The sequence below is a fragment of the Boleophthalmus pectinirostris genome, unplaced genomic scaffold (assembly GCF_026225935.1).
Source record: "Boleophthalmus pectinirostris isolate CB_2022bp ecotype Guang Dong unplaced genomic scaffold, ASM2622593v1 HiC_scaffold_13, whole genome shotgun sequence".
In the NCBI taxonomy this organism is placed as follows: domain Eukaryota; kingdom Metazoa; phylum Chordata; class Actinopteri; order Gobiiformes; family Gobiidae; genus Boleophthalmus; species Boleophthalmus pectinirostris.
The window spans coordinates 10,218,607-10,242,750 of NW_026571036.1; the positions used below are offsets into that span (position 1 = coordinate 10,218,607).

Genomic DNA, 24,144 nt, shown 5'->3' on the forward strand with positions numbered 1-24,144 from the left:
ACAATGTTTTTGCAATGATATAGGAAATGTGAAATGTCTAAGGCTTTAAAACGATTTTGCTTTGGCAGTTGTTTGTTTTATGGACTGCATTTTAATCCTACTATTTGTGTGTCCTGTGATATGCTGACCCATGCCATCTCTAGTTTCTACTGTCACAATGGCATCCCGCTTATCTGATGACAACAGCGAAGTGAGCAAGTGGGGCTTCCCTAAGGTCCACACTGCCTGGTTATTAAAGCTCAGTGCTGAGAGAAAGCTTTGCCCAAAGGAAACACTGAAGTACAAGCATTAACATTACAGCTAAAGCTTGTACAGATGGCATGTGTTTACTGAAATAATGAGTTGTACTTGTGTATCTGATGTTGTCAACTAGGGTATTCAGCTTGGTAATATCTGGGAGCACATGCAATTGGTAAACACAGGACTTTTATACAGTTAATGTGACTGAGACTTACCTGTTCCGTGGTCATTTCAAAATGGCTGCTGCTTGTTTTATGGTGCCTGCTTCATCTTATCACATGAGCAACCGAGCAAGGAAGCCAAAAGTCAGCTGCACAAAACAAGGCTATCATTAATGCCCTCATGCATTCAAAATGGCTTCTCTTGTTTTGACACCAGCTAAAGTAAGACACAGTGGAATGATAAGGATGATCTTGTATTTGACAGAAATTGAACCTTATCTCTTGAATGTAAGATGAGGGAACTGGCCAGACTCCAAAGATCCCATTCCAAGGCAAATATAGAGCACTAACTAAATTCCGGTAATATGTACTGTATGTATCAGTCTAATAATCTACTGTATGTGCTCTTAGAGAAATACTGTCTCTAGTTCTAATTTAACAGTGTGTAAGTGCAGACATTACTGATCCTCTCCTTCCTATTTATCCAATAAAAGATGTACAGGAAGAGTTTCATGGTTTTTAATATTGTCTTGTCCTGTCTTCTTCAATTGGATCTGATGTCTTGGTCTCTCTGGTCTTGATTTCAAAGGTATCTAAAACACTGTCAAAGTGATCAATGATGATCATTAATTTCAGATACCTAGTGGACTGTGATGTGAGGTGATGACAAAGGTCTTGAGACATTGTTAATCAGTTTGGACTCAGACACTCTCTCACCTTGCTGATGATGTGTAACAGTGGGAACGCTGGCAGTCTCAGGGGATTATCTGTCAAAGGAAACACCAATGAACAACAGCTTAGAAAATGGTTTCACCTCTGCCACAAAGTGAAGACTGATGCCCTCTTGTAACTCTATAGTGGCACACTTCAACACTCCTCTGTACCGCCCTGAAAGAGACAAAAGTTTCAATTACTCAGCAGTCAGCATGTGTCCAAAATATCAGCACTCTCAAAGCACTGTAACCAGTAGAAATCAGCTATTTACATTGTTTAGACACATGATGTTTTATTTGATATAAGCTGGCAAAAATACAAGCATAACTTTGGTGCCGTGACAGGTGTTGCCTACATGCAATTTGATTAATTGCCAACAAGTTTAGTTATAACTCTAAGCTAAATACAGAAAAGTGAGTCAGCCCTATGTTCCCTCAGCCCTATGTTCCCTCAGTTTTATTTTTATACCGCATTTAAAGGGATGGTTCAGAGTCATTTCAACCTACGATTCTTTGCATTAGTCAGGCTGGCATCACCAAGTGCCTCCTCTCAATTTAATTTCTCTCCAGCAACTAGGTCAGGAATCGGAATACACTAGACAAGTTTGCAAGAACCCCAGAAGTGCAAGTTCGGGCACCAGCCAATCAGCAAAGAGCCACACATTCTGTGTTGGCAACTATTCCCAAGATCGAGGATTTAAGAGAATGTTTGGTAAACTGTATTGCTTCCTAAGGGATTTGGGAAAAGCTTAACCAGTTAGGCCCGTTAGCAGCGCATTACATACATCGCGACCAAACAGCAGCGACTGGTTAAATAAAAAAAACGAATCCTAATGCTGCGAGGTCACACGGTTTCCACAAAGTGAAACTGGCTGATGAATCAGGCTATTGCACCATGACCTCTACATTACATCTGTAGTCAACTATTGCTGGTTAATAGTTTAGGTGTGACTACCAAATTGGGAGAAATGGGGATAAATTCTCATGCGAAACTGATGATAAAGGAAACAATGCCTAATAAGGCCAAATTTTGGAAAGAAAAAAAAAAGAAAACCTTAGACATGAGGATACATAAGGTTGATTGAACATAGGCACGCTCCCCAGAAAAGCTAAGGCCAACCTTTCGACCTTTCTAAGACAAATAAATTAGATAGGCTTATATTGATTTCATATTAATAAAGACTTACAACTAACTAGTTATTATCTAATGGAATGAATGACCCAAGTAAGTAAGTCTTTATTTATATAACACAAACACACACACACAGGGAGAAACATGCAAACTCCACACAGAAAGGCCCAGGCAACCCGGGGGTTCAAACCCAGAACCTTCTTGCTGTGAGGCACGAGTGCTAGCCACTCAGCCACCGTGCTGCCAAGGGAGTTATGACATGGGCATTACATCTACACTACAAAAAACAATATTTAAGTAAGTTAAGTAAGTAAGTTAGATAATTATTTGAATAGATTCAACTTGACAAGTAAAAATATCTACCAATGGAAGAAGTGTGTTCTTAATTCAAGCAAAATTGGCTTTTGTTTCTTATTTTAAGTGTAAAAAGTTGTTGTTTTTCTTATTTTAAGAGTAGCAAGATGTATTTTCATATTTTAACTACAAAATGTCTTGTTCCACTGGCAGATAATTTTACTTGTCAAGTGAAATTTAGTCAAATCATGATAAACCTTTCTTAATTAAAGTCATCTTAATTTGGCTAGATTTTAGTTTTACATAAGCTACATGCTCACTTGCACTTTAAAGGCTGTTTTTTATGTTACCTTTATGTCCAAGTGTTTGTTTTGGTCACAGATGGTTCATTGCAGCAGCTCCTCAGTCCCATGTTCTGCTCATCTACAGGTCATCAGAAGCAATATAACATTAATTATTCTTTCTGGAAAATTGATTTACATTTTCTCTGAGTTATTTAAAAGGTAAGGTTAATATTAATATGCATTTTGACTTTCTCGTGTAGATGTTACATGTTTATACTCTGACAAAGCACTTGATCATGCTCGCGCTTGCTACCTGCTGCTAATGAGCGCGCCGGCTCTGTGGTCATTAGCAAATTAATTCAGGTCATAGAGGAAAGACTAATGATGTGTTGTAGAAATCCCAAAGCTCCACAGCTGACAATAAAAATAGAAAAGTCATAATTGTTGCAAGTTTGATGCAACATTTGGTGTACATTAGCTAGTAGCATAGCATCGGCTAGCAGGATGCCCGTGTGTTTTTGTCACGTGACTATGTCCACAATCAAGTACAAGAGAGGTAGAAAAAACATAAAAACAACTTATATTTAAATGAAGTTTCTTAGTTTGAACTATGTGTTAGAATTAGTCTACTAAAAATAGCATATTTTAGACTTTTAGAATGTCTTGAAAGTCCAGACACTTTTTGTAATCTATTGAAAAACTAGCACTTTTTAGCTTTTTTTTTTGTGTGCAAAATATTATGTTTCTCCTCACCATTTACTCACCCCAAGTTATATTTGGAGCGATTTGTGCATGTTGGAGCAATCTTTATTTTCATTACCCCGTACTGCCAATCAACTCCTGTTTTCTTCACCACCAGCATACGGCCACTGCTCTCTTCTTACTTAGATCGTTCTCCAATTTTATTCTCTTAATCAGATGTTTGTTGATGTTTATGCCGTCTGCTTCCATTGGGCACCACAGTTTTCTAACACAGAAGGCAGTTAACTTTAAAAAAAAAAATTATTTAAGTTATTTTCGATGAATATTGTGACTTAAAATGAGCAAATTATAACATAATGATCCACAGGTGTCATAGATTATAACTATATATCAGACTCAAGCACAATAGGTCTAAAACTGCTCATTTATTCCTGCTGTTTGCACATTTTATTAGATTTTTTTTTAATTTAACAAACTAAATTATGACTACCATATTGACAGGTTCTTTATGTTGTTATGGATCACCACCTTTTAAAAAGTGACATTTTACTCAACATACGATTTGTGAAAGTATGGAAATCGTTGTCATTCCAGACCGCACAATGCCTAAAGAGTTATTTAACCTTAGTGAACCAGGTAGTGCACTTGTTGCTCTATAAAGGCCAGGTGTTGGTTGGTCACTGTCTGGTGCTCCAGTAGCCGCTACAGAGGGCTTATTTGGGGTTTATGTTGTTCTGAGGCCTGCTGCATACCAAAGCCAGGGCTCTGGAGGTTTAAATTTAGCCTTTTTAAAGATGATGCTTCCACAGCACATACAGCTCTGCTCTCTGACACGCCACTATGCTACTAGCTGCGCCTCAGTCAGGACAGGATGAGACCAATGACACTTTAACACCATTTTTATAGGGATGAAGTCGCATTTAGATATCATATTCTTGATACCACAGGGTAATATACAACATATTTCCAAGTTTAACAGACGCCTGGACTCAGGAGTTGGTGGGGGGCCAGACCTGGTACATTTCCGCAGTAGTAATTTTTTAATGCAGGATTTGGCCTTGGATTAGCACCCTGAAGCAATTTGTTTAACAGTGTTTAACAATTTGAACTAAAAACATGACTTGTATACTGGGTATTAACTCTCTGTAATGGCTTTAGGGTGATGTAAGCTTGACATGAGAGGGGTCCGGTGTCAGCGTAGATGAACTGGGATAATTACAAACATACTGTATGTGAGCAAGCCCATATCACATATCCAAGTTATAAAGGGATAACCAAAATAAAACATGCAGCCATTAGTTTGTTATTGATTCTTAAACTTAGAAAGGTTTCATGTTTGCTTTGAAACTCAAGTTTTATACTCTCCATTTTCGTTTGTCCTTTTCATAGTTGTACTTTTGTCCTAGTGTTGTCCACCTCCGCCTGAGCCAGGGAGACAAGTGTAGTGGCCTGATCTAAGCTTCCTGGTCTTGATAGAAATTGAATTTGAAAGATTTCCCTCCTGTATTGATCGAGGCAGCAGTAAAGGCAGCACAGGCCGGTGTTGTTTGGCAGAACGGTGGACAGGAGACTGGTACACAAGTACACAGACCTGATGTGCATTTCAACACCTGTGAGGTTCTGTCCTGTAGCAATGATATTTTAGATAATTTTTTGCATTTTGCTCCTTTCTTGTAACAAATTGTCACACTAGTAGTGCTTGAGAGTGTGTCTAAAAATAAAGCCTAAGATCAATATTATGAATGAATAAAAAGTGAGCCATGGCTGCAGGGCTCAAAAACTGCTTTTATTTATGCATGCTTTTCTCCTGTTAGTTGTGTCACTCTGGTCCAATGTGTGACAAGAAGTGGCAATTTAGTTAGGGTAATAGGGTCGAAATGGCAAGTGTTTTATCTCACCTAAACCTGTGAAGCTGCTGAGTCCAAAAGATCACAGATAATAAGGTGGGGAAAGCTGACTCACTGTGGAGTGTAGTGACTCTTATGGGAACCATTTAAACATTTGTTCAACATTTGTTCAACATTTGTTCATGTTTATTGTTGAAATATAAATCTTTTTCATGTTTAGATGACTAAAACAAATCATAGATTTCAGACAAATCTCTAGGCTCTTCATCAGCCTAGCACTGTCATAGTTTAGGTTGCAACTACCAATCAGCTGGCCATTTTATCACGTGTGTGACGTTTGTGTGCAGTTTACACTGATGGGGTGTACTCAACTCATCATGTATGTGTTGGATATTGTGTGTTAAATCCTCTTTCATTTTCTCTGAAAGCAGACTCAGCAGCCGAGTGACTGAAGTGTCGGTGCTGCAGTGTAGATGAAGAGGAGCTTATAGCCTCAGGTGGATGAATCGCGCACATGTGAGCTCCTCTCCTCTCACAGGATGATGAAGTGTGCAGACGAATGCTCTGTCCCTGACCGGATGCCCGTCCTGTGGCAGAGGAGTGCGCCGCAGCCTTGTGCACGCTTGGGAGCCTTGATTATTTGAGGCCTGGATCAAGCAATATGAATGCAAGAAAATCCAATTTGCTGTACGAACACCTTATAAATCTTCAAGGCAGTGATCCATAACATTGGGTTGTGAGGCAGAACTTGTTTCCCTGTTAAGTTTAATTTGAGTTTGAAGTTACAGTTTCATGGTCCTCACAAAGGGAAGATCCCTGCTGCCTGAGGCATGTTGCTGCCTCCTATGCATTATACAGAGCATTTCAGTGAGCGTGAGGTGGAGAGCAGGTCCAGTGTATGACAGACACACGGGGCCAGCCTCTGGAGCACCCTGTCAACATAAAATATGGCAGTTGTGGAGTTGAGCTCATTAGCTGTTCGCCACTCTCTGCTCCCTCTGTGTTCTGCTGGCTTTGTTGTTTTGTACTGCCGCTCAGGCCTCAATAGGAAATCAATCTTTATCAATGGGAGGGACATTTTGTACTGTTCTTGCATTCATGCTGTGGGCTTTTTCACATGTGTGGAAGTTTTTGTCCATGTCCAGTGATGTATTCTTAAAAACATGAAGCTGGGCCTGTACTTAGCACCCGGATTGACATTTATGAGAAACACGACTCCTGCGGTCACAGCCATTTAGACAGACTACACTACACGACTACGAGACCGTGTGAACAAGGAGACAAACGCCATGGAATCTTCCTCATTCACTGTCCTACCTACGACAGCAGCCTCTACCTTTTGCCCCCCGTGGTCCTGCTGTTGATATCCAATGAGCATGTGCAAAGCATGCTTGTCAAAATAGCAGCGCTGAGGGATTGAACAGATTCACCTTTTCTCAAGTTCACATTGGTGGCAGTGGCGCTAGGGCTGTGGGAGTAGATTTGGCTCAGGGGGGCGCACGGAGCTCTCAGGTTTCGGTTGTGGGTGCATCTCGCTGCTCAATGCACCACCACCTGTCGCTGTCTGTTCAATAACATGGCACGGCCACAAGGGGGTAAGCCAGTGAGGGAAATGTCCTAAACAACCAGGAAAAAGTAGTTGTGCACAAGATGGAGGGAGACACTTTCATTGTTTGGAAAGGAAGGTGTTTATGTGAACATACAACTCTTTCTACTTTGTAGTTTAGATCACTACAATAATGTTTTGGTATGCAGGCCATCCAATTATGGCTGCAGTGATTGATCAGAAAAATCTCGATTCATCGACAATTAAAATACACGTATTGTAGTTTGAAAATTGTTTTTGCAATTAAAACTATACAGACACTAAAACACATAAAAACACCTTTTCGTAAGTAATCTTTAGTTTAGTTTCTTTAGTTGCAATCCTACATACATCCTACATTCTTTTAGTTCAGCTGCTAATAGTGTTTCAATTTCGATACTAACAAATAGACTCGATACCGATTCTGATTTTTTTTAGACAATAAAATTAGATTTTCAACAATGAATAATAGTACTTTCTGTTATTACCATGTGCTCTTATTTCTGTGTCATCCCTCAGTCATCCAGGTAGAGACCATTAGTTCTCCATGTCTAATCAATATGATCTTATACTTGTTCTGATACAGCTCACAATCATTCTAAAGCTTCATTTCTGTCCTATTCTTTAGAATCGATACTTGTTCAAACGAGTATCTAGTTTCAATACAAATTTTCGTATCTGATTTTTGATACTTTTGTCAACCCTAGCTGCTAATATTTTACCTCTCTCTCTAATTGTGAGCGCTTGGATTTGTTTAAATTGTCCGCTGTGAATGTTGGTTTAAAAATGTAATCGCGTTGAGACCATGGGTCAGCTTTATTTATTTATTTTCCAAAATGGCCGAGCCCTCTTCCCAACCCGGCCTTACCTCCTGCCCTGGGACCTACCCTATACATAGTTGTGGTGGGTCTTTAGCGGTCTAGCAGATGGCGTGCCGCTGCTGTGATATCACTTTGCCTTAGATCCACCACATTCTCTGGCTCCTGGTCAAGTCGGCGACGCACAGGCTGATCGAAAACTCGGTAGGAAGCCATAGTTGACACATGGTAGCTGCACCCGTGAAAAAGTCTGATCATACGCTTCCAATTTTAATGAGAGCACTCGGATATCTAACTACAGTTGACCGCATAACACACCGCATGACCTTGTTTTATTTAGAAGGAAGTCGACCCAACCAAAATATGATTTACACAGATGCCTCAAGTAGCCATCGAGTGTGGTGTCCAATATTCATTATAGAAGGGCATAGTATTATCCCTAGGACTATAATGAGCATCTTATTTTATCTATACTTCCTGGTATAGCTAAACAAGACAAGACCTGTAATTTGGTGAAATTAATTAATGTTTACAAAGTAGGGCTGTCAAAATCAGTTACTAAATGTTGTTAAAACTAGTATCATACTCATTTGAAGGAGTAAAAAAGTCACGTTCACACTCACAGGACAGAAATTAACCTTAGCTATAAGTGTAAGACTAGTATAAACTAGTATAAGCCTATGAACCACTATGGAACCTACCTGGATGACTGAGGGATTACACAAACACACATGGTATAACATATAAGAAGATTTAATGTGGAAAATCACATTTTATTGTCTAACGAAATATGGTTTTGAGTATCAAATCTATTCCTTAGTATCGAAATCAAATTAGAAATTTTAGTATCGTGACACTAATAGAAGCGAAGAGTATCTAGGGTTACACAATATATTGTCATAGTATCAGTATTGACTGATATAATAATATGATATTGCAACATACTATAATATGTTCTTTATTAGGCCAGAATTAGCTTAGATTTAGTCCTGGTTCTGTTAATTCTGTTAAATGTTTAATTGATAAAACATTAAAATTAATTGATAAATTAATTGAGACAAATGTATGAAATATTGTAATAATAACGATAATGCAGTTCTTAACTAGCCAGGCTGGTGCTCAATTTCTTTTCTCTCCAGCGACTAGGTCAGGAATCGGAATACACTAGTTGGTTTGCAAGAATCCCGGAAGTTGTAGACCACGTACCGGGCATTTAACGAAGAGCTATGAAGCCATGACGTCAAACTCAAGTGCCTGTCTGGGTCCCTTTTGTGGTAAAGCACAACAGTAAACAAAGTGGTCGAGATGGATGTAGACAAAGCCATACATTCTGTGTTGGCATTGATTCCCGAGATCGAGGATTTAAAGCCAGAACAAAGAGAATGTTTGGTAAATTTTATCAAGGGGAAAGACATTATTGCCCTTCTTCCTACTGGATTTGGTGCATTACATACATCATGACCAAACAGCTGCGATTGGTTAAATAATAAAAGTAGCCACATACCATCGAGCGAACGAATTCTAATGCTGCAAGGTCAGATGGTTTCCACAAAGTGAAATCGGCTGATGAATCAGGCTAGTTCTTAACACCCATATCGCAAAGTTTTCCATGGAACCCTGATAGTAATAGTCCTTAATAGTCTTTAAAGGACTATAATGGGCACCTTAATTTCATCTACACTTCCTGGTACATCTAAACAAGATAAGGGCTGTAAGTACGTCTACAAAGAGTCACAGCCATTAGCCTACACGCCTAAAGGTACATTACATTCAGTTGACATTTGCCACCTGGTATCCAAATAGCATAGTACTGATAATGACCTGTTACCAATTTAAAGCAGCTTAAAGCCAGACTGCTACAGCAAACACAACACAAATATAGTACCAGAGAGGCTGCCAGGTCCTGCTGCAGCTCTAGCAACCCTGAATCCAGACCCCATCCAAAGAAACCTGTTTTTATTTGGTTTAAGAGGTGGAAAGTCTCCAGCTCATATCGACTTTCTTCATTACCGCGACCCGCCATGACCTGAAACGTTAAGTTCAACCCACACAGATAATTGAGTTAGACATAAATAACTTTCTAGATGGATTAATTTTGGTGTAGGCAGGACATCTGATTTACTTTGCTCCGATTAATCATTCATAAACAAACATCAGCCAGATAAAGCTAAAGTGATGCAACTTTAGGACATTTTAATAAAGATACAATGAAAATAGTTTTTTCATTATTTTTATATAATTGCTGCCTTGTCTGATTCCTAAAACATAATTTCTTAGCAGGCCACTATTTCTGATTAATTAATTATTTTACTTATTTCAGCAGGTAGAAACGTCAGTGATATGTTTAGACAGAAGTGTGAAAATGGAGGACTATTTTTGATACTAAACTGTGTAATTAGTGTTTGAAATAGCATTGGCAACTGTTCCCTGTCCTTTTTGACAATTTTAGTGCAGGCTTGGTCAATTTACAAGTCTGATTCACCTCGCAGCATTAGGATTTGTTCACTCGACGGTAGGCAGGTACTTTTTTTATTTAACCAGTCGCTGCTATTTGGTCATGACGTATGTAATGCACCAAATCCTATAGGAAGAAGAGCAATAATGTCTTTTCCCTTGATAAAATTCACCAAACATTCTTTTTGTTCCAGATTTAAATCCTCGATATCAGGAATTGTTGCCAACACAGAATGTATGTCTTCATCTACATCCATCTTGACCGCTTTGTTTACTGTTGTGCTCTACCACAAAAGGGACCCAGACAGGCGCTTGAGTTTGACTTCATGGCTTCACAGCTCTTCGCTGACTGGCCGGTGCGCTGTCTACAACTTCCGGGATTCTTGCAAACCTTCTAGTGTATTCTGAGTCCTGACCTAGTCGCTGGAGAGAAATGAAATTGAGCGGAGGCATTAGGTGGCGCCAGCTATATATTTACAGCTTTCAGATTAAAAATCGACTAAGCATGGTCTGTCTCTAATGGACAAGGCAATTTCAAGTACTATGTTACATCACACAGGACTGTACTACTGTCCTAATGTGTGGTTCTGGGAGGATTTTATGTATTAAATCCCACTATAAATGTCAGAGATATTTAGGGGAGAGATAATGCCCTCAGACATAATTGGTTGAGAGGTAAATGTATAACATGTTTGTGATTGGCTGACAGCTGATAGATGGATAACTGGGTGACATTTCTGATTCTGCATTATTTGTTTCTTGCATTTCAAAACACGTACAAAAGCTTTCGTATTCTAGTGTGCCGTTGAATTAGTTATTTTTGATAACTGCATTGAGTTTGGAAACATCTATTGCAACACCAAATATGCTGTCTATGTTTTTGAATAAGTATAACTTGGATTTGCATAATTAACTTTTCTTTCCATCCTTCTGTAAAGTTAATTACTGCTTCAAGCCACTTTTGAATCTTGGTAGCTGGGGGGAGGTAGAATTAATTAGGCACAGCTTGCCTTAAATTGTACACTGCTGGAAAATCAATTTAGGGCCAAGTTCTATACACTATTATAAACAATGCATCTGATTAGCATAATGTTTGTTGAAAAGTGCTTAAAGATAGTGGTCTTTGGCCTCACCTCCTGAATCACTGGGCGCTGTATCTAAATCGGTCATATTAATGCTGCTGTGAAGGCGGTGGGAACCATAGCAACCATCAACACAGCCTGGAGTGGGATCTGAGCTGGCACACACACGGCACACGTACGCACACACACACACGCACACGCACACACACAAAAGGAAATCAATATCTGTGTGTGCAGTACAGAGTGCAGTCCCCACTACACCAGACTCAGAAATGTTCCTTTGTGGGTGCGCCAGAATAGCTCTAGCATCTCTTTGGTACAAACATGTGATTGTTTTTTAATATGCTTTGTTTTTATTGTTAACATACTATAAAAGGGGAAATAAGCAAGTCTATTAACCACGATAATAGCTTTCTTAACTTTCTAAAAATATTAAAGTGGGAGTAAACACCTAAACTCCTCCCATAAACACATTTCAGATAGAACTACTAAACTGGGCAGCACCTGGAGGACTAAAGAAAGGAATGACCCTGTGTTTGATTATCCTTCTGAATCAGTTTTCCGAGGAAGTTGCCTAGCGACATGCGTGACACACCCCTTTTCCTGGGATGGCATGACTCGGACCTTGTGGCAGTAGACTGAGCAAGGATTCCGAGTCAGAATCCAAGATTGCTGTGCCCACTTTGACGTGTAAATATGAACTGTTTCCATTGTGTTTGGACACTTTGGTGGTTTAAATGACATTTTCAGTCACTTGTATCGCTGCAATACTTTACCATGTCCATATCACTGCCTATGGGTCTGGTAGTTGGTGTTGTGCTGAGGTCAATATTGAACAAATACTTGATTTAACAGGCATTAATGTCCCTAAGGTTGTAACGGAAGAGAAATCTTAACATAAAATTAAATGCAAATTTAAAAAATTTTATTAATTAAAGTGGCAGTGTTTTCATAAGATGAGGGAATAGTCATAATCATAATCCACGTAGTCCGACACTTGAAACATAATATTACGCTTCAAGCTTGGATGCGATGTCAAATCTGAGGTCCAAGTGGGAGTCGGAAAATAATCGAACACAGGGTCAGAAACACTTGGCTGTATTCAGGGCAGTCCTGTGTGATGTCACGTAGGCAAGGCAAGTTTATTTGTATATCACAATTCGTGCACAAAGTAATTCAAAGTGCTTTACATAATAAGAACTACATTAAAATCACAAAACAAACAAATCAAAACATAAATAATCATCATGAAATTAAAAATAGACATTAAATGAGAGAGAAGAGTGCAGAGTGAAAACCTTCCAGTCAAACGCAGCTGAACAGAAGCATTTTGAACCTGGATTTAAAGAGCGTCAAAGTAGAAGCCTGTCTCACATGTTCAGACTGTTCCAGATTTTAGCTTCATAAATCTGAAACACTGACTCTCCATGTTTAGTCCTGTCTCTGGGCACCAGCAGGAGGCCGGTCCCTGAGGTCCTCAAAGTGCAAAATGGTTCATATGGCACTAACATGTCACAGATGTACTTTGGTGCTCGGCCATGGAGAGACTTGTACACAAGCAGAGCTGCTTTAAAGTCTCTGAGCCACAGGGGGCAGTGCAGAGACCTGAGCACAGGACACCTGAGCTCATACTTCCTGGTTTGAGTCAGGACCAGAGCTACAGTGTTTTTGGATGTACTACAGCTACCTCATAGCTCGTTTGGAGAGATCAATGAGCAGAGATGAGCCTCTCCAAGTCTGCTTTAGACAGTATACATTTGATTTTTGCTATGTTTTTTTTAGATGGTAAAAGGCTGCAGATGTTATTGATTTGATGTTAAAGTTCAAGTCTGAGTCCATTATTACCCCTAGATTTGCCTGATTTGAAGGTTTTAGAGAGATAAAGACTGGAAGTGATTTCTGACACTGTCTCTTTGTTTCTGTGAGTTAAAGACTTTGACTTCTGTCTTGTCTGAGTTTAGCTGGAGAAAGTTGTTTTGCATCCACACACTGATCTGTTGGAGTGAGTCCACTGGTCCATAGTAGTACTTGAAATTGCAATGGCCACTAGAGGCAGCACACAGTTTTGGACTGTTTTGAAGCTACAAACGTGCCTATCTTGCATTAAAATAACCAAAAAGGACCAGATAGATAGAAAATGCTATTAAAACACCATAAACAGTTTAGTAGGAAAAATATGTTGACTTGTTGTTTAGTTCCACTTTAAGTCTTTTTAACTGCTCTGTCATTATTTGTGAATATTTCTAACAATTATTGCTATTGTTTTACTGTTTTTTTAGTAGCTACCTCTCCCAGAACGCTTTGTGGTATGACACACAATCCTTATGAATCGTGATCGGATCCAAATATATTCTGTGTTTTGTTGCAAAGATATTTAGTTTTCAAATTTTAATTGTTACTATAACCATCCACATTTGTCATTATTGTGAAACTCATGGATTACTGCTGTGTGTTTGCAGGACGATGAGGTGGTGCTCCAGAGTGTGGCCGCCATCGAGAAGGAGCACCGCAAGTTCTGCCTGGCCGCGGAGGGCCTGGGCAACCGGCTCTGCTACCTCGAGTCCACCTCTGAGGCCAAGGTAAGGGCTCCACCACACTGCGAGCAAATGTTAGCCAACTCTCGAAGGATTTGTGGCGGCTTCAGAGGAAACTTTGAAGACTAGAATACTGAGAATATTGACAATATTTCAATCATGCTGGGGGTGTTCTACGTATCTCTATTGGTGTAATATTTGTGCTGTTACCAGGGTGACACAATGTACACATTAGCAAACACAGACAAAATTCTTTTAAGATCGTCTGTGATCAATACGAGCATTGATGATCCTGTTTAGGTGAGAAAAAGGTGAGAGTGAGTAAAGGCCCAACTATAGTTCAGCGTCGACTCAACGCACTCTGCCTCTGTCAACTTGTTGCCGTCGTTTTTGATTTATGGATTTGTGTCGAGGTCTATGTGCTGTGAAGTAATTCAGCGCTAGGGGGCTAGGATTTTAAAATGGCGTTTGTGTTCAGAAAATGAAACGGGAAAGCAGAGTACCGGAAATGTATGTAGAGCGGTGGCAGAGAAGACCAATCACAGCCCTTATTGCCTGCGTTGCTTTCCCTTGCCGTCTGTGTCGGTTCAAAGTGTAGTTACAAAATTTCAGAGGTGCATGACGGTCGAGGAGCGGGTTCAAGGAGAAGCAGACTCTCTGAGATTTGTCGCACGACCATACTTTAGGTTTGGACTGTAATTTTATCTATAAGAGATTTGTTTAAATGTACAGATCATCTCACCTGTTGTAGTTCCAACTATGTTCCAACAGACTGTGTTAAAATAAAGCTCAGTTCAAGTCTAACTTGAGTAACAGAGCTTCAGACAGAGCAGTGCTTTCGGTTAGCTTCACACTCCCAGGGAATGGTGATGACAGCAGCTGCAAAGTATTAATGTTAGAGTTAATGTGGTACAATTTCTATCTATCTGTGGTTTTCAGACTCTAAACTCCTTTAAACCTCTCCCAGTAAGAGACAGATTTGTTGATTGTATTAGACTTTGCCATTAAATATCCAAAAGGTAAATTCACAAATGGATCATAGACCCAAGACCTGGCTATACTGTAATTAAAATCTCCATTTGATCAATATTCATTTAAGATGCGCCCATATTATTCACCACACAGTGATTTTAATAATACCACTTAACTTTTTTATTAATGTAAATGTGAGCTGTGAAATCTCTTTAATTGCAAAGTTTGGAGATGTGTAAAAATGTGTTAAAAGTAAGCTGACAGGGTAATTTAGTTGTCCTGCTGATGGAATGCCTTTAAAAGTTATACACAATATCAAAGTTGTGAAAAGTAATCTAGGAAGTGCAGCTCACTTAAGTTTATGAAACTGTCTCAGCTGTAAATGCTCAGCTCGTTTTTTATTTTGGATTGGCAAAAACTTGTGTTCTGATGAGTGATTTTGGGGTAATTAATATTGTGTTATTTTAGTGAGAATTTGAGTACGTAAATATGAAATATATGCTAATTATAATAATGTGTACTTAATAGCTCGTGCCAGCAGTGCACCAGGTCTGAATGAGTTCTTGGCATGCTTTCTTCTCGATACTGTAAATCAAAGAGACAGTAAAACCAGTAGCCTCATTCTGTGGTCTCCATCTGCTTTGGTAAAGTGCAGACACTTTGCATTGAGTTAATTAGGTAAAGAGCATCTCCAAAGTTAAGTTCAGAGGACAGCTGACGCACTCCAACTTTAGTCTTCTCTATGGCCGGACAATCCAAGATCTAAAACAACCACAGTGGATTTGTGACGCAGATATCTTAGCTGATGTTTCTGTATGAGTTCTGCTTCCTGATCAGACTGTGATGTCTTAGATTTTGAGAAATGAAATTGGAATGATTATCTCTGGTCCCAAGGGGCATCTCTGTAAGACTGTTGTCCACGCTGAAGGATAATGTACTTTGAGTATATGTATAGTGCACATTGTGATTTATGCTGTTGTCAATAATAGCATAATGGCATATTTGCTGCTGGTTTGACTGGGCTTTACACGCTATAATGTGGCAGGGTGATAAGCAGATGATCACAGCCTCCACACCAGCACGCTTTGCTTCACAAGCTGTGTATTTCAAGCTCAGGCCCAATGAAGGAAGTTATTATGAAGTGATAAGACCTGACAGCCATGTTCCAGCTTATCCTTCACTGACGGTTATGTTAGTGTCATGAAGGTAGACTCTGTCAGTCACACGTCTGCTTTCTGGTCTGGGCTCTGCATAGGGAGTAAAAATGGACAAAAATGTTGGACTCCGCGCTGCAGTGGTCTTGTCTGAGTCATGTAGTGACATCTGTGATGATTGTCGATTTCATATGTGAGTTCTCCTGATGGTCCCTGTTCTGTCCTGTCCTGCTGTGCCTCCCGGAGCGTCACGTGTTGAGTTTCAGCACAGGCTCTGCTCATTATCACCACAGCCCTTCCCTGCGCTCACATTTCTCACTTCACTGCTCGGGTCAGGGGTCAACTGCTTCTGTTACCGAGTCCTGCAGACGCCCAATACTTACATCTCCACAACACCTCTGACTATAAGTAACGATGAATAAAAATACAAGCACGCTTACTATACAGGCAGTATTGTGCAATCTCTAAGGTCTCAAATTTCTATTCCAGACTTCTACAAAGTGTTTCACGTGATAAGCCTCTGGGCCTGGGGTATTGTTTTGTTGAAAAGTTAAAAGAACATATACTCAAGCCAAAAAAATGTAATTAAGGGTCACACTTCTCTAATGATGTCTTTGATAGATAAAGGTTCATTAGGTACATTTTAAAGAAAAAGACACATTCCTACATAGTACACAGTTTATACTGGATAACCTAGTTTACGCACTAACTCTTGAGTAAAGGGTGATGGAGGTACAAAATATTTATTTATTTATTTGTTTGGGACAGAGCATGTTAATGGACAAACATAACACAGCATGAATGTACACACCGGATTGTAGCCTAAGACTAATTTCCATCTGTTGTCCCAAAGAGCTGGGGTCACAGGTGGCCAAACAATTAAATATTTTGCTCTCCACTCATTGCATGGTTCCCAATATTGCACAGTCCTCTCATTGCACAATTCATGTTATTTTGCAGTCAATTTGGCCACACATTCAATACATATTTGCAAAAATTTCAAACTCGTTTTCAATACTACTGTAAGGAAGAGACTAGATACTCAATGCTGATTTCGATACTACAATGATGATAAAAAAACATTCTTTCTTTAGACAATAGAATGTAATTTTCAACATTAAACCATAGGACTTTGTTTCTGTGGTCCATGTCCCATGTTGTCTTATATCTTTGTAATCCTTCAATGGTCCAGGTAGGTTCCATAATTGTCCATGGGTGTATACGAGTCTATGTGCTCTTATACTTGTTCTGATACAGCTCAAGATCATTCTAAAGCTATTCAGGAAAGGTTCACTTCCTTCATGTGAATATGATTTGTATTGATTTAGTTCAAATGAATATCTAGTTTCAATAATCGATTAGTATCTGATTTTCAATACTTTGGACAACCTTAATTGATTCCTGATTTTGTTTTTCCTTTCCCTGCCACAGTATGTTCCTCCAGACTTGTGCATCTGTAACTTCGTGCTGGAGCAGTCTCTGTCGGTGCGAGCTCTGCAGGAGATGCTGGCGAACACCGGGCAGAGCAGCGAAGGGGTGAGTGCTCTACTGTCTGCTCCCTAATATTGTTTTCTATTTCTCTAGTACCATATTAAACAAAATGTGATTTTGGACTAAAACTGAACCAAAACAGATATCACCAAGTGTGGGTTCCCAATTCAAGATACAGATTCAGGATTCTATCGTAAATAACTGAAAAATAATTCAAATACAGTTAAAACATTAAACACTGCATAGTTTTGAAGCTTGTACTTATACAATACAAGTGGGTGTCTGAACTGGGACTTAACCTAAAACTAAACCTGGACTAAACCAGGTTTGGACCAGGACTAAAGACCAGGACTTAAACCAGGACGCAATCATGACAAGTGGGAATGCACCCCAAGGCAACTTTCCAGGATTTCACCTTTGTTTAGACCAAATAAGAACAACAAACAAACCAATACATGGAATCACAACTTCAGCCTTACAGAAGGAAGACACACGAAAACAAGATGTTCACAAGAAGATGTTCTTCAGATATGGGTTTGGTGTGATTATATTATCTCATCATTAATACAATTTTTCATGTAAAGTGATGAGTAAGATCATCTATACTCAGTTGTTCAACTGCAGGTGTCTGTTTCTTTTTGGGCCCGTACTGTGTAGTGAAAGAGACGAGACAGTGCGATATTGAAAGTGCGTGTGGGGACAGGACCAGAGCAGACTGATCTGTGAGTGCACTCTTTCTGCGCTCTGCTCTTTCTTAATCAGTGCCTCTGGGAGCTCCACATTCTTCTGATGGCATCATCACAGTTATATGTATTTCTATGCACCATTTTACCTTCACCAGTACTACCTTTTAAGACACCATGTCAAAATGGGGCCTGCCTTTTTGGGACCAAATTCTTCTGTATTTTCAAAACAACCAGAAACAAAGAGAAAACATTGCTTCCTTTTTAAAACATTTTATATAGAGAAACAAGTCATTACTGTCTAGAAGCAGTGGCATTCTATCTCTATTCCTCAAGGAACCTGAGTTCTGTGCTTTTAACACTCAGTCTTATTGTACACAGACCAATGGAGTCCAAAAGGAGCAAGAGATGAGAATATCTGTATAGCATGAATGCCTGCAGTGCATTTACAGCCTCAGTGTCTACCACAGCCCTGAGTGCATCAGTACACAGAGTGCACAAAGTACACAGAGTACACATACTACAGAGTGGGGCTCACTGAGTGGCTGTGAGTCCCATAATGCAGCACACAGCGTGGTCGGTAGCTCTCAGCGTTGGTCTGCTGACAGTCAGCTCTGCATTGTGATTAGGCAGTGAGCAGATTTGTATTGTAGTCAACAAAGCCTCATGGGTGGCTGGCCTTGTTTGGCAGCACTCCACTGCTGGCTAGAATGCAACTCTGAAAAAGGGGCTAATAAATCATCACTACCTGAGAGTGGGCCCATTTCTCTCCCTGTTATTCTCACATAGTGTAACACATAGTGTAATTGCTGCCACACTTTGCAATAACACATTCTATTTGTATTTGTGTCACTAGAGTGCTGACCATGAAAAATGGGTAGGTTGATTTGCTTGTTCATTGCCTCGTCAGATTGCATGTCCATGTCCCCGAATGATTTAATACCACCTCTCACCCTCTGCTTTCACATGCCTTTACTTGATTGTCACTCGTATCACTGATATTAGTTAGAAAAAACAAAACAAAATGACAGATAGTGAAAACGTCAGCATACATCCATCTTAATTGACAAAGTGATAAGTGTAACCGTGTGAGTGTACAAATGTATTCGTTTTTGTGATAGCGTCAGATAAAGTTCTCAGCACACCATCACTCACCAGACCGGACACAATCAATATCCCAGTGACAGGGCCCTAAACTTTAACTTATGACAATCCTGAAATAGACATGGCGCTGTCTCCTTGTGCACATAAGTCAGATGTTTGCAGTTACAGTGACACACACGTTATGAAGAGATTCCTCTAAATGATAATGTGGAAACATTGTGTGAGCAGCTCTGTTTTCTCTGGGTTTGGTTTAACATTTCATTTGATGATCTGATGATCTGACCTGAGGAAATGTCCTGAAATCCCTTTAGATTTCAGTGAGTTCTTAAAACATTTTTTTTTCCAGTTCTCTGTTTTTTTCATTCTTCAATTTATGTTTATATTATAAACTCTTTTTAATAAAAGCTACTTTACGTAAACTTGACTGTATGCTGATAACAAGCATGAGATAGAAACAAAGAGAATGAAACATATAACACCTTGCCTGTAAAATCAACTGCGAAAAATACTTGAGGCTCAGTTATAAGTTCAACAGCCACTCCTGTTGACCTGTCTGCCCTTGTGTAGCTTAATATATGAGATTAATATGCTATTTTTATTAGAATGAAACCACAGTCAGCAGTACTGGTAATCTTTGATGACACAAGAGCACAACACTTCCCAGAGCGATGTAGCTGAGTGAGTAGTCTATGTGTGGAGGAGTGGATCCACACTACACCTGTGAATGTAAATGAAATGGAACAAACCATGTAGTGTTGTTGACGGGAGCGGCAGAGGAGCGAGCAAAGGTCACACTTCTCTGCACTGATGTGTCAGCATGAGCACAGGCCTGAAATACCAGGCTGCCCACTTCAGACCAGCTGCTGCACCACTCTCCAGTCCATTTGTCTTTTATCAAACCATTTCAGTCCACCATCAGTGAAAGAGTCACACCTTTGTAGTAGATATAATGTGAAGGGAGTGTGCTGGACAGGGAGTTGGGCTGACCAAAAGAATCATACCCAGATGCTAATTGACATTTTACTAGTATCCAAACTAGATACTGACTTGAGGAGGCACTGATGTTGTTCCGAAGTATGGTTTACCTTTCTATTTCCATGAACTCATGCAGAAGACGTGCCGCCTCCAGAAGGTCACATACTGTGCCTTTAACATTTCCAATGGGCTGATTTCAGTGTGTCAATGATGCACGACATAGTTTTGAAGGAAGTATTTGAATAGAAAGTGCTTAATCTTGCCTCTTGACAAGAAGATGTCTGCATTTATCAAACAGCAGACTCCTTAATTTTCTTACCTGTCCTCCTCCTTCATTTCAAACATTCTAAAGAATGTTTCTACTTTTAGTAAGGGAAACATATTGCTGTTGTAGAAAGTGCAATGAGATCATTAAGCATTGCATGGCATTACCTAAGACAAAAATGTATTCTTTTTTACTGCCTCTAGAGGTTGATTAAAAGGGTAAGTGTAAGTTTTGAATTTTTGAGTCTAGAAACGTCTAATCCTTACGTTCACATTTCCCTTGAAAGAATGTGCGTTTCCTCTTTTTCGAGATGTGTTTCTGTATGATCTGATTGTGAAAATGCGTGCCATTATCATTGTTTTTTTGCCTGCATTCTGACTGAAACTCAAACACAGCATTTTTTTTTTACTGTTCCATATCTTATCACTCCAGCATGCTCTCCTATTGGTTTAAACTTTACTATAATAAAAGTTAAACTGAAGAGTTATATGTCAGGAGGAGTATAATGTGCACATATGATGTTCTAAAATATGTATTTTTGTCTGTCCCAGGCGGGACAAGGAGGGGGTCACCGGACCCTCCTTTATGGTCATGCCATCCTCCTACGACACTCCTTTAGTGGAATGGTAAGTGCATCATTAGGCACAACTTTCATGGACTTAAACTGTACCACATATTTGCACTAATCTGTTACTTTGTAATCCAGTATCTGACCTGTTTGAAGACATCACGGTCTTTGACAGACAAGTTGTCCTTCGATGTGGGACTACAAGAAGACTCAATAGGTACAGGAGACAGTACCAGTACTGGTACAGGTTTTGTTCATTATTCTCTCTTGGACAACACAATTAAAACATTTCAGCTTGCATTTTAAGAATCTAAATATATCTCACACTACTATATGATTTTAAATAGAAATGCTAACTCTGATGCCATTATATTATTTACTATTAGATGCTTGAATTAATATTTCATTAATGTAGGGCTGGTAATAATTACTCTTCATCAAAATTACTGAAGAAATACCACCTGTTATTCATTTCAAACCACCCAACAGCCCTGCTTCATCACTGCGTTGTCCTGTACTGTACTTGACACTTCAGCCTTTGTGCGATGTCAAGTGTAGTATCTATCATATGTTTAAGAGTCATTTGAATGACTGTGTGCAGGTGAGGCTTGCTGGTGGACCATTCATCCTGCCTCTAAGCAGAGGTCAGAGGGAGAGAAGGTCCGAATTGGAGACGATCTGATCCTTGTGAGCGTCTCCACAGAGAGATATCTGGTAGGTATCTAGCTATATAACTTACAAGTTCAAGAATGACAAAGGGAAAACACCTAGTTATGTTTTCTGACCAACTAAAAACTACCAATCAATATGCATCATAGACTGTGTACATAAATGAACAAACCAAAGTCGCCCCTGCTTTTCATATTCATCAACTCTGGCTCTAATTGACTTTACCTTAAAAAATTGTCACCCCTCACTCTAACTGCTGCAGTGAGCCTTGTCATTTTTGTCTTAAAATGTTTGTATTCAAACTGATCTACATGATCCTAGTGTTTTATTTCACTGTTTTGTACGTAAATAAATTAGTATTCCTAATATTGAGGTTGGCCCCAAACTCGCTCCTATAATTGACTAGAGCCAAATACTATGGGGGTCATACTCCATTAGTCCACTTCTTTATGCAGTCTATGATATGCTCATGGCATAGCTGGGCTCATCTGTTTTGCCGTAGTTTAATAGCCTTTGGAAAACTTGGATTCCCCATCTCAGTTCACCAACACAGTACAAGTGACAAGGCAATTGAGGAGGAGACTTTTGAGCCCATATCGGTAATGGAAATCTGATTACCTGTGAAGCCGCCTCTCCTCCTGCACTCCCCCTTGAGAAAGTGCCATTCTGTCTGATGAGCCTGTAGTTATAATGCTCTGTATCCCATATGCACAGCTCTACCTGACCTCAATTAACTTGCTCAGTAAAGAAACAGATGAGTGAGCGGAATTTTAAAAGAGACTACAGATAAAAAAAACAGATACAAAACTATATTGGACAAACACAGGCTCATTAGATACTTCTTCCTGGCTTGAGTGGGTGTTTAGATGGAAAAAAAGAAGTCTATGGTTTTGATATTTTATTAAGCTCCTAAATACCAACTTTTTCTTAAAATTTCTTAAAGGGCCCATATTACGCTGTTGTCTGATCTATGTTTTGATGTTCATAATGTTGTTTCCTCATTACAAACATACTAGAAGTTGTGTTTTGTTTCATTCACACATGTTAAATTTAGGCTGAGTTCTTCTCTCAAACAAAAAAACTAAACTCTGTACACCTTTACTAGAATAATTTGGACAATTTCAGCCCTGGAATTGACAACCTCGACTGAACAAAAGGTAAAAGGGAGCCATTAACTTGAAAACTACAGCTGCACAATATCACAAGAAAAGAACATTTTGAACTGAGATGTAGACAGATGAATAAAACGTCTAATTAACGACTTGTGTGAATGAAAGCGTATGTTTTTATTGAGTTAACAGCACTATAACATGGCTTAGAGCTCACAAGAATCAATTTGCCTAGTATTGGACCTTTAATGTACTTTATTACACTATTTAATGTGTATTCTTCATCTTATTTTGCTAAATCAAAGTCATTGATCTAGTATATTCTGTAACTTTATTAGTGGTAATTGGCTCGATATTCAGTATTGACTCGCCGTTTGCAGCACCTCTCCGCCTCCAATGGGAACTTCCAGGTGGACGCTTCTTTCATGCAGACTCTGTGGAACGTCCAGCCCACCTGCTCCTCGGCCAACATGGCTGTAGGTACGTTTCACTTCAAACTACTGACGACAAAATATGGCTCGTTTTGTTATCCTCACATTTCTCCTTGACGCTACTTGACAGATTCCCAGTTTATAGCTTAACGGCTGATTTTTTGTCCAAATTGAGTTTTCTGTTTCATTTTATTGTTCAGACCTTGCAGCATCATTAGGTGTCACTGCCTCAGCCAATCAAAAAAAAAAAAAAAAAACAACAACTGCCCAGTCAGCCCAGTTCATTGTCTCAAAAGTTGTTAAGCAATTTTACTAAGAGGCTAAAGATATGCCAGCTGTTTGGCCCAATACCACTTTAGTACCATTTCTCATTGTTTTTTAGGTTATTTGATTGGTGGCCATGTTATGCGACTTTGTCATGGACACGATGAGAGTTTAACCATCCCAGGAGCAGACAAGAGTGAAGAGGAGCAAAGGTCAGTATGTTTAATTGATTTGAAGCTAAATTACAATGAATTTGAACCCATTTCTTGCTGCTTACTTTTTATGATCCTTACCCATTTGTTGTTGTAAAACTTTGGAACTTACAGTACATTTTTTATTATTGCAACTACTATATATTTCCCAAAAGATATATTTTATTTAAGGCATTGTGGTGCTGTTCTTTGTCCTCAGGATAGTGAACTATGAGGCAGGGAAAGGAGCATCCAGGGCCCGATCGCTGTGGAGACTGGAGCCGTTGAGGATCAGGTGGGCACACTATTAAATCCATAGTAGTTTTATGACAGCTGGTTCCGAAGTGATGTTTTGCACTGCCTACAACACCGCAGTAATATGAGCTATATATAAAAACCTTCTGGAGTTCAGGGCCGGCTGT

General features: G+C 39.4%; 1 protein-coding gene across 1 annotated transcript in view; it reads left to right on the plus strand.

Annotated features, from left to right (window-relative positions):
• Positions 1 to 11,894: 11,894 nt before the first annotated feature.
• Positions 11,895 to 24,144, plus strand: part of ryr3 (ryanodine receptor 3) — a 68,590-nt gene continuing 56,340 nt past the window's right edge. The window contains exons 1-11 of the mRNA XM_055149768.1: positions 11,895 to 11,945; positions 13,772 to 13,891; positions 17,404 to 17,508; positions 19,003 to 19,023; positions 20,694 to 20,708; positions 21,042 to 21,116; positions 21,197 to 21,275; positions 21,660 to 21,772; positions 23,217 to 23,316; positions 23,650 to 23,743; positions 23,943 to 24,017. Of these exons, the coding sequence (XP_055005743.1) occupies positions 11,895 to 11,945; positions 13,772 to 13,891; positions 17,404 to 17,508; positions 19,003 to 19,023; positions 20,694 to 20,708; positions 21,042 to 21,116; positions 21,197 to 21,275; positions 21,660 to 21,772; positions 23,217 to 23,316; positions 23,650 to 23,743; positions 23,943 to 24,017 (848 nt within the window). The remainder of the gene's footprint in view (positions 11,946 to 13,771; positions 13,892 to 17,403; positions 17,509 to 19,002; positions 19,024 to 20,693; positions 20,709 to 21,041; positions 21,117 to 21,196; positions 21,276 to 21,659; positions 21,773 to 23,216; positions 23,317 to 23,649; positions 23,744 to 23,942; positions 24,018 to 24,144) is intronic.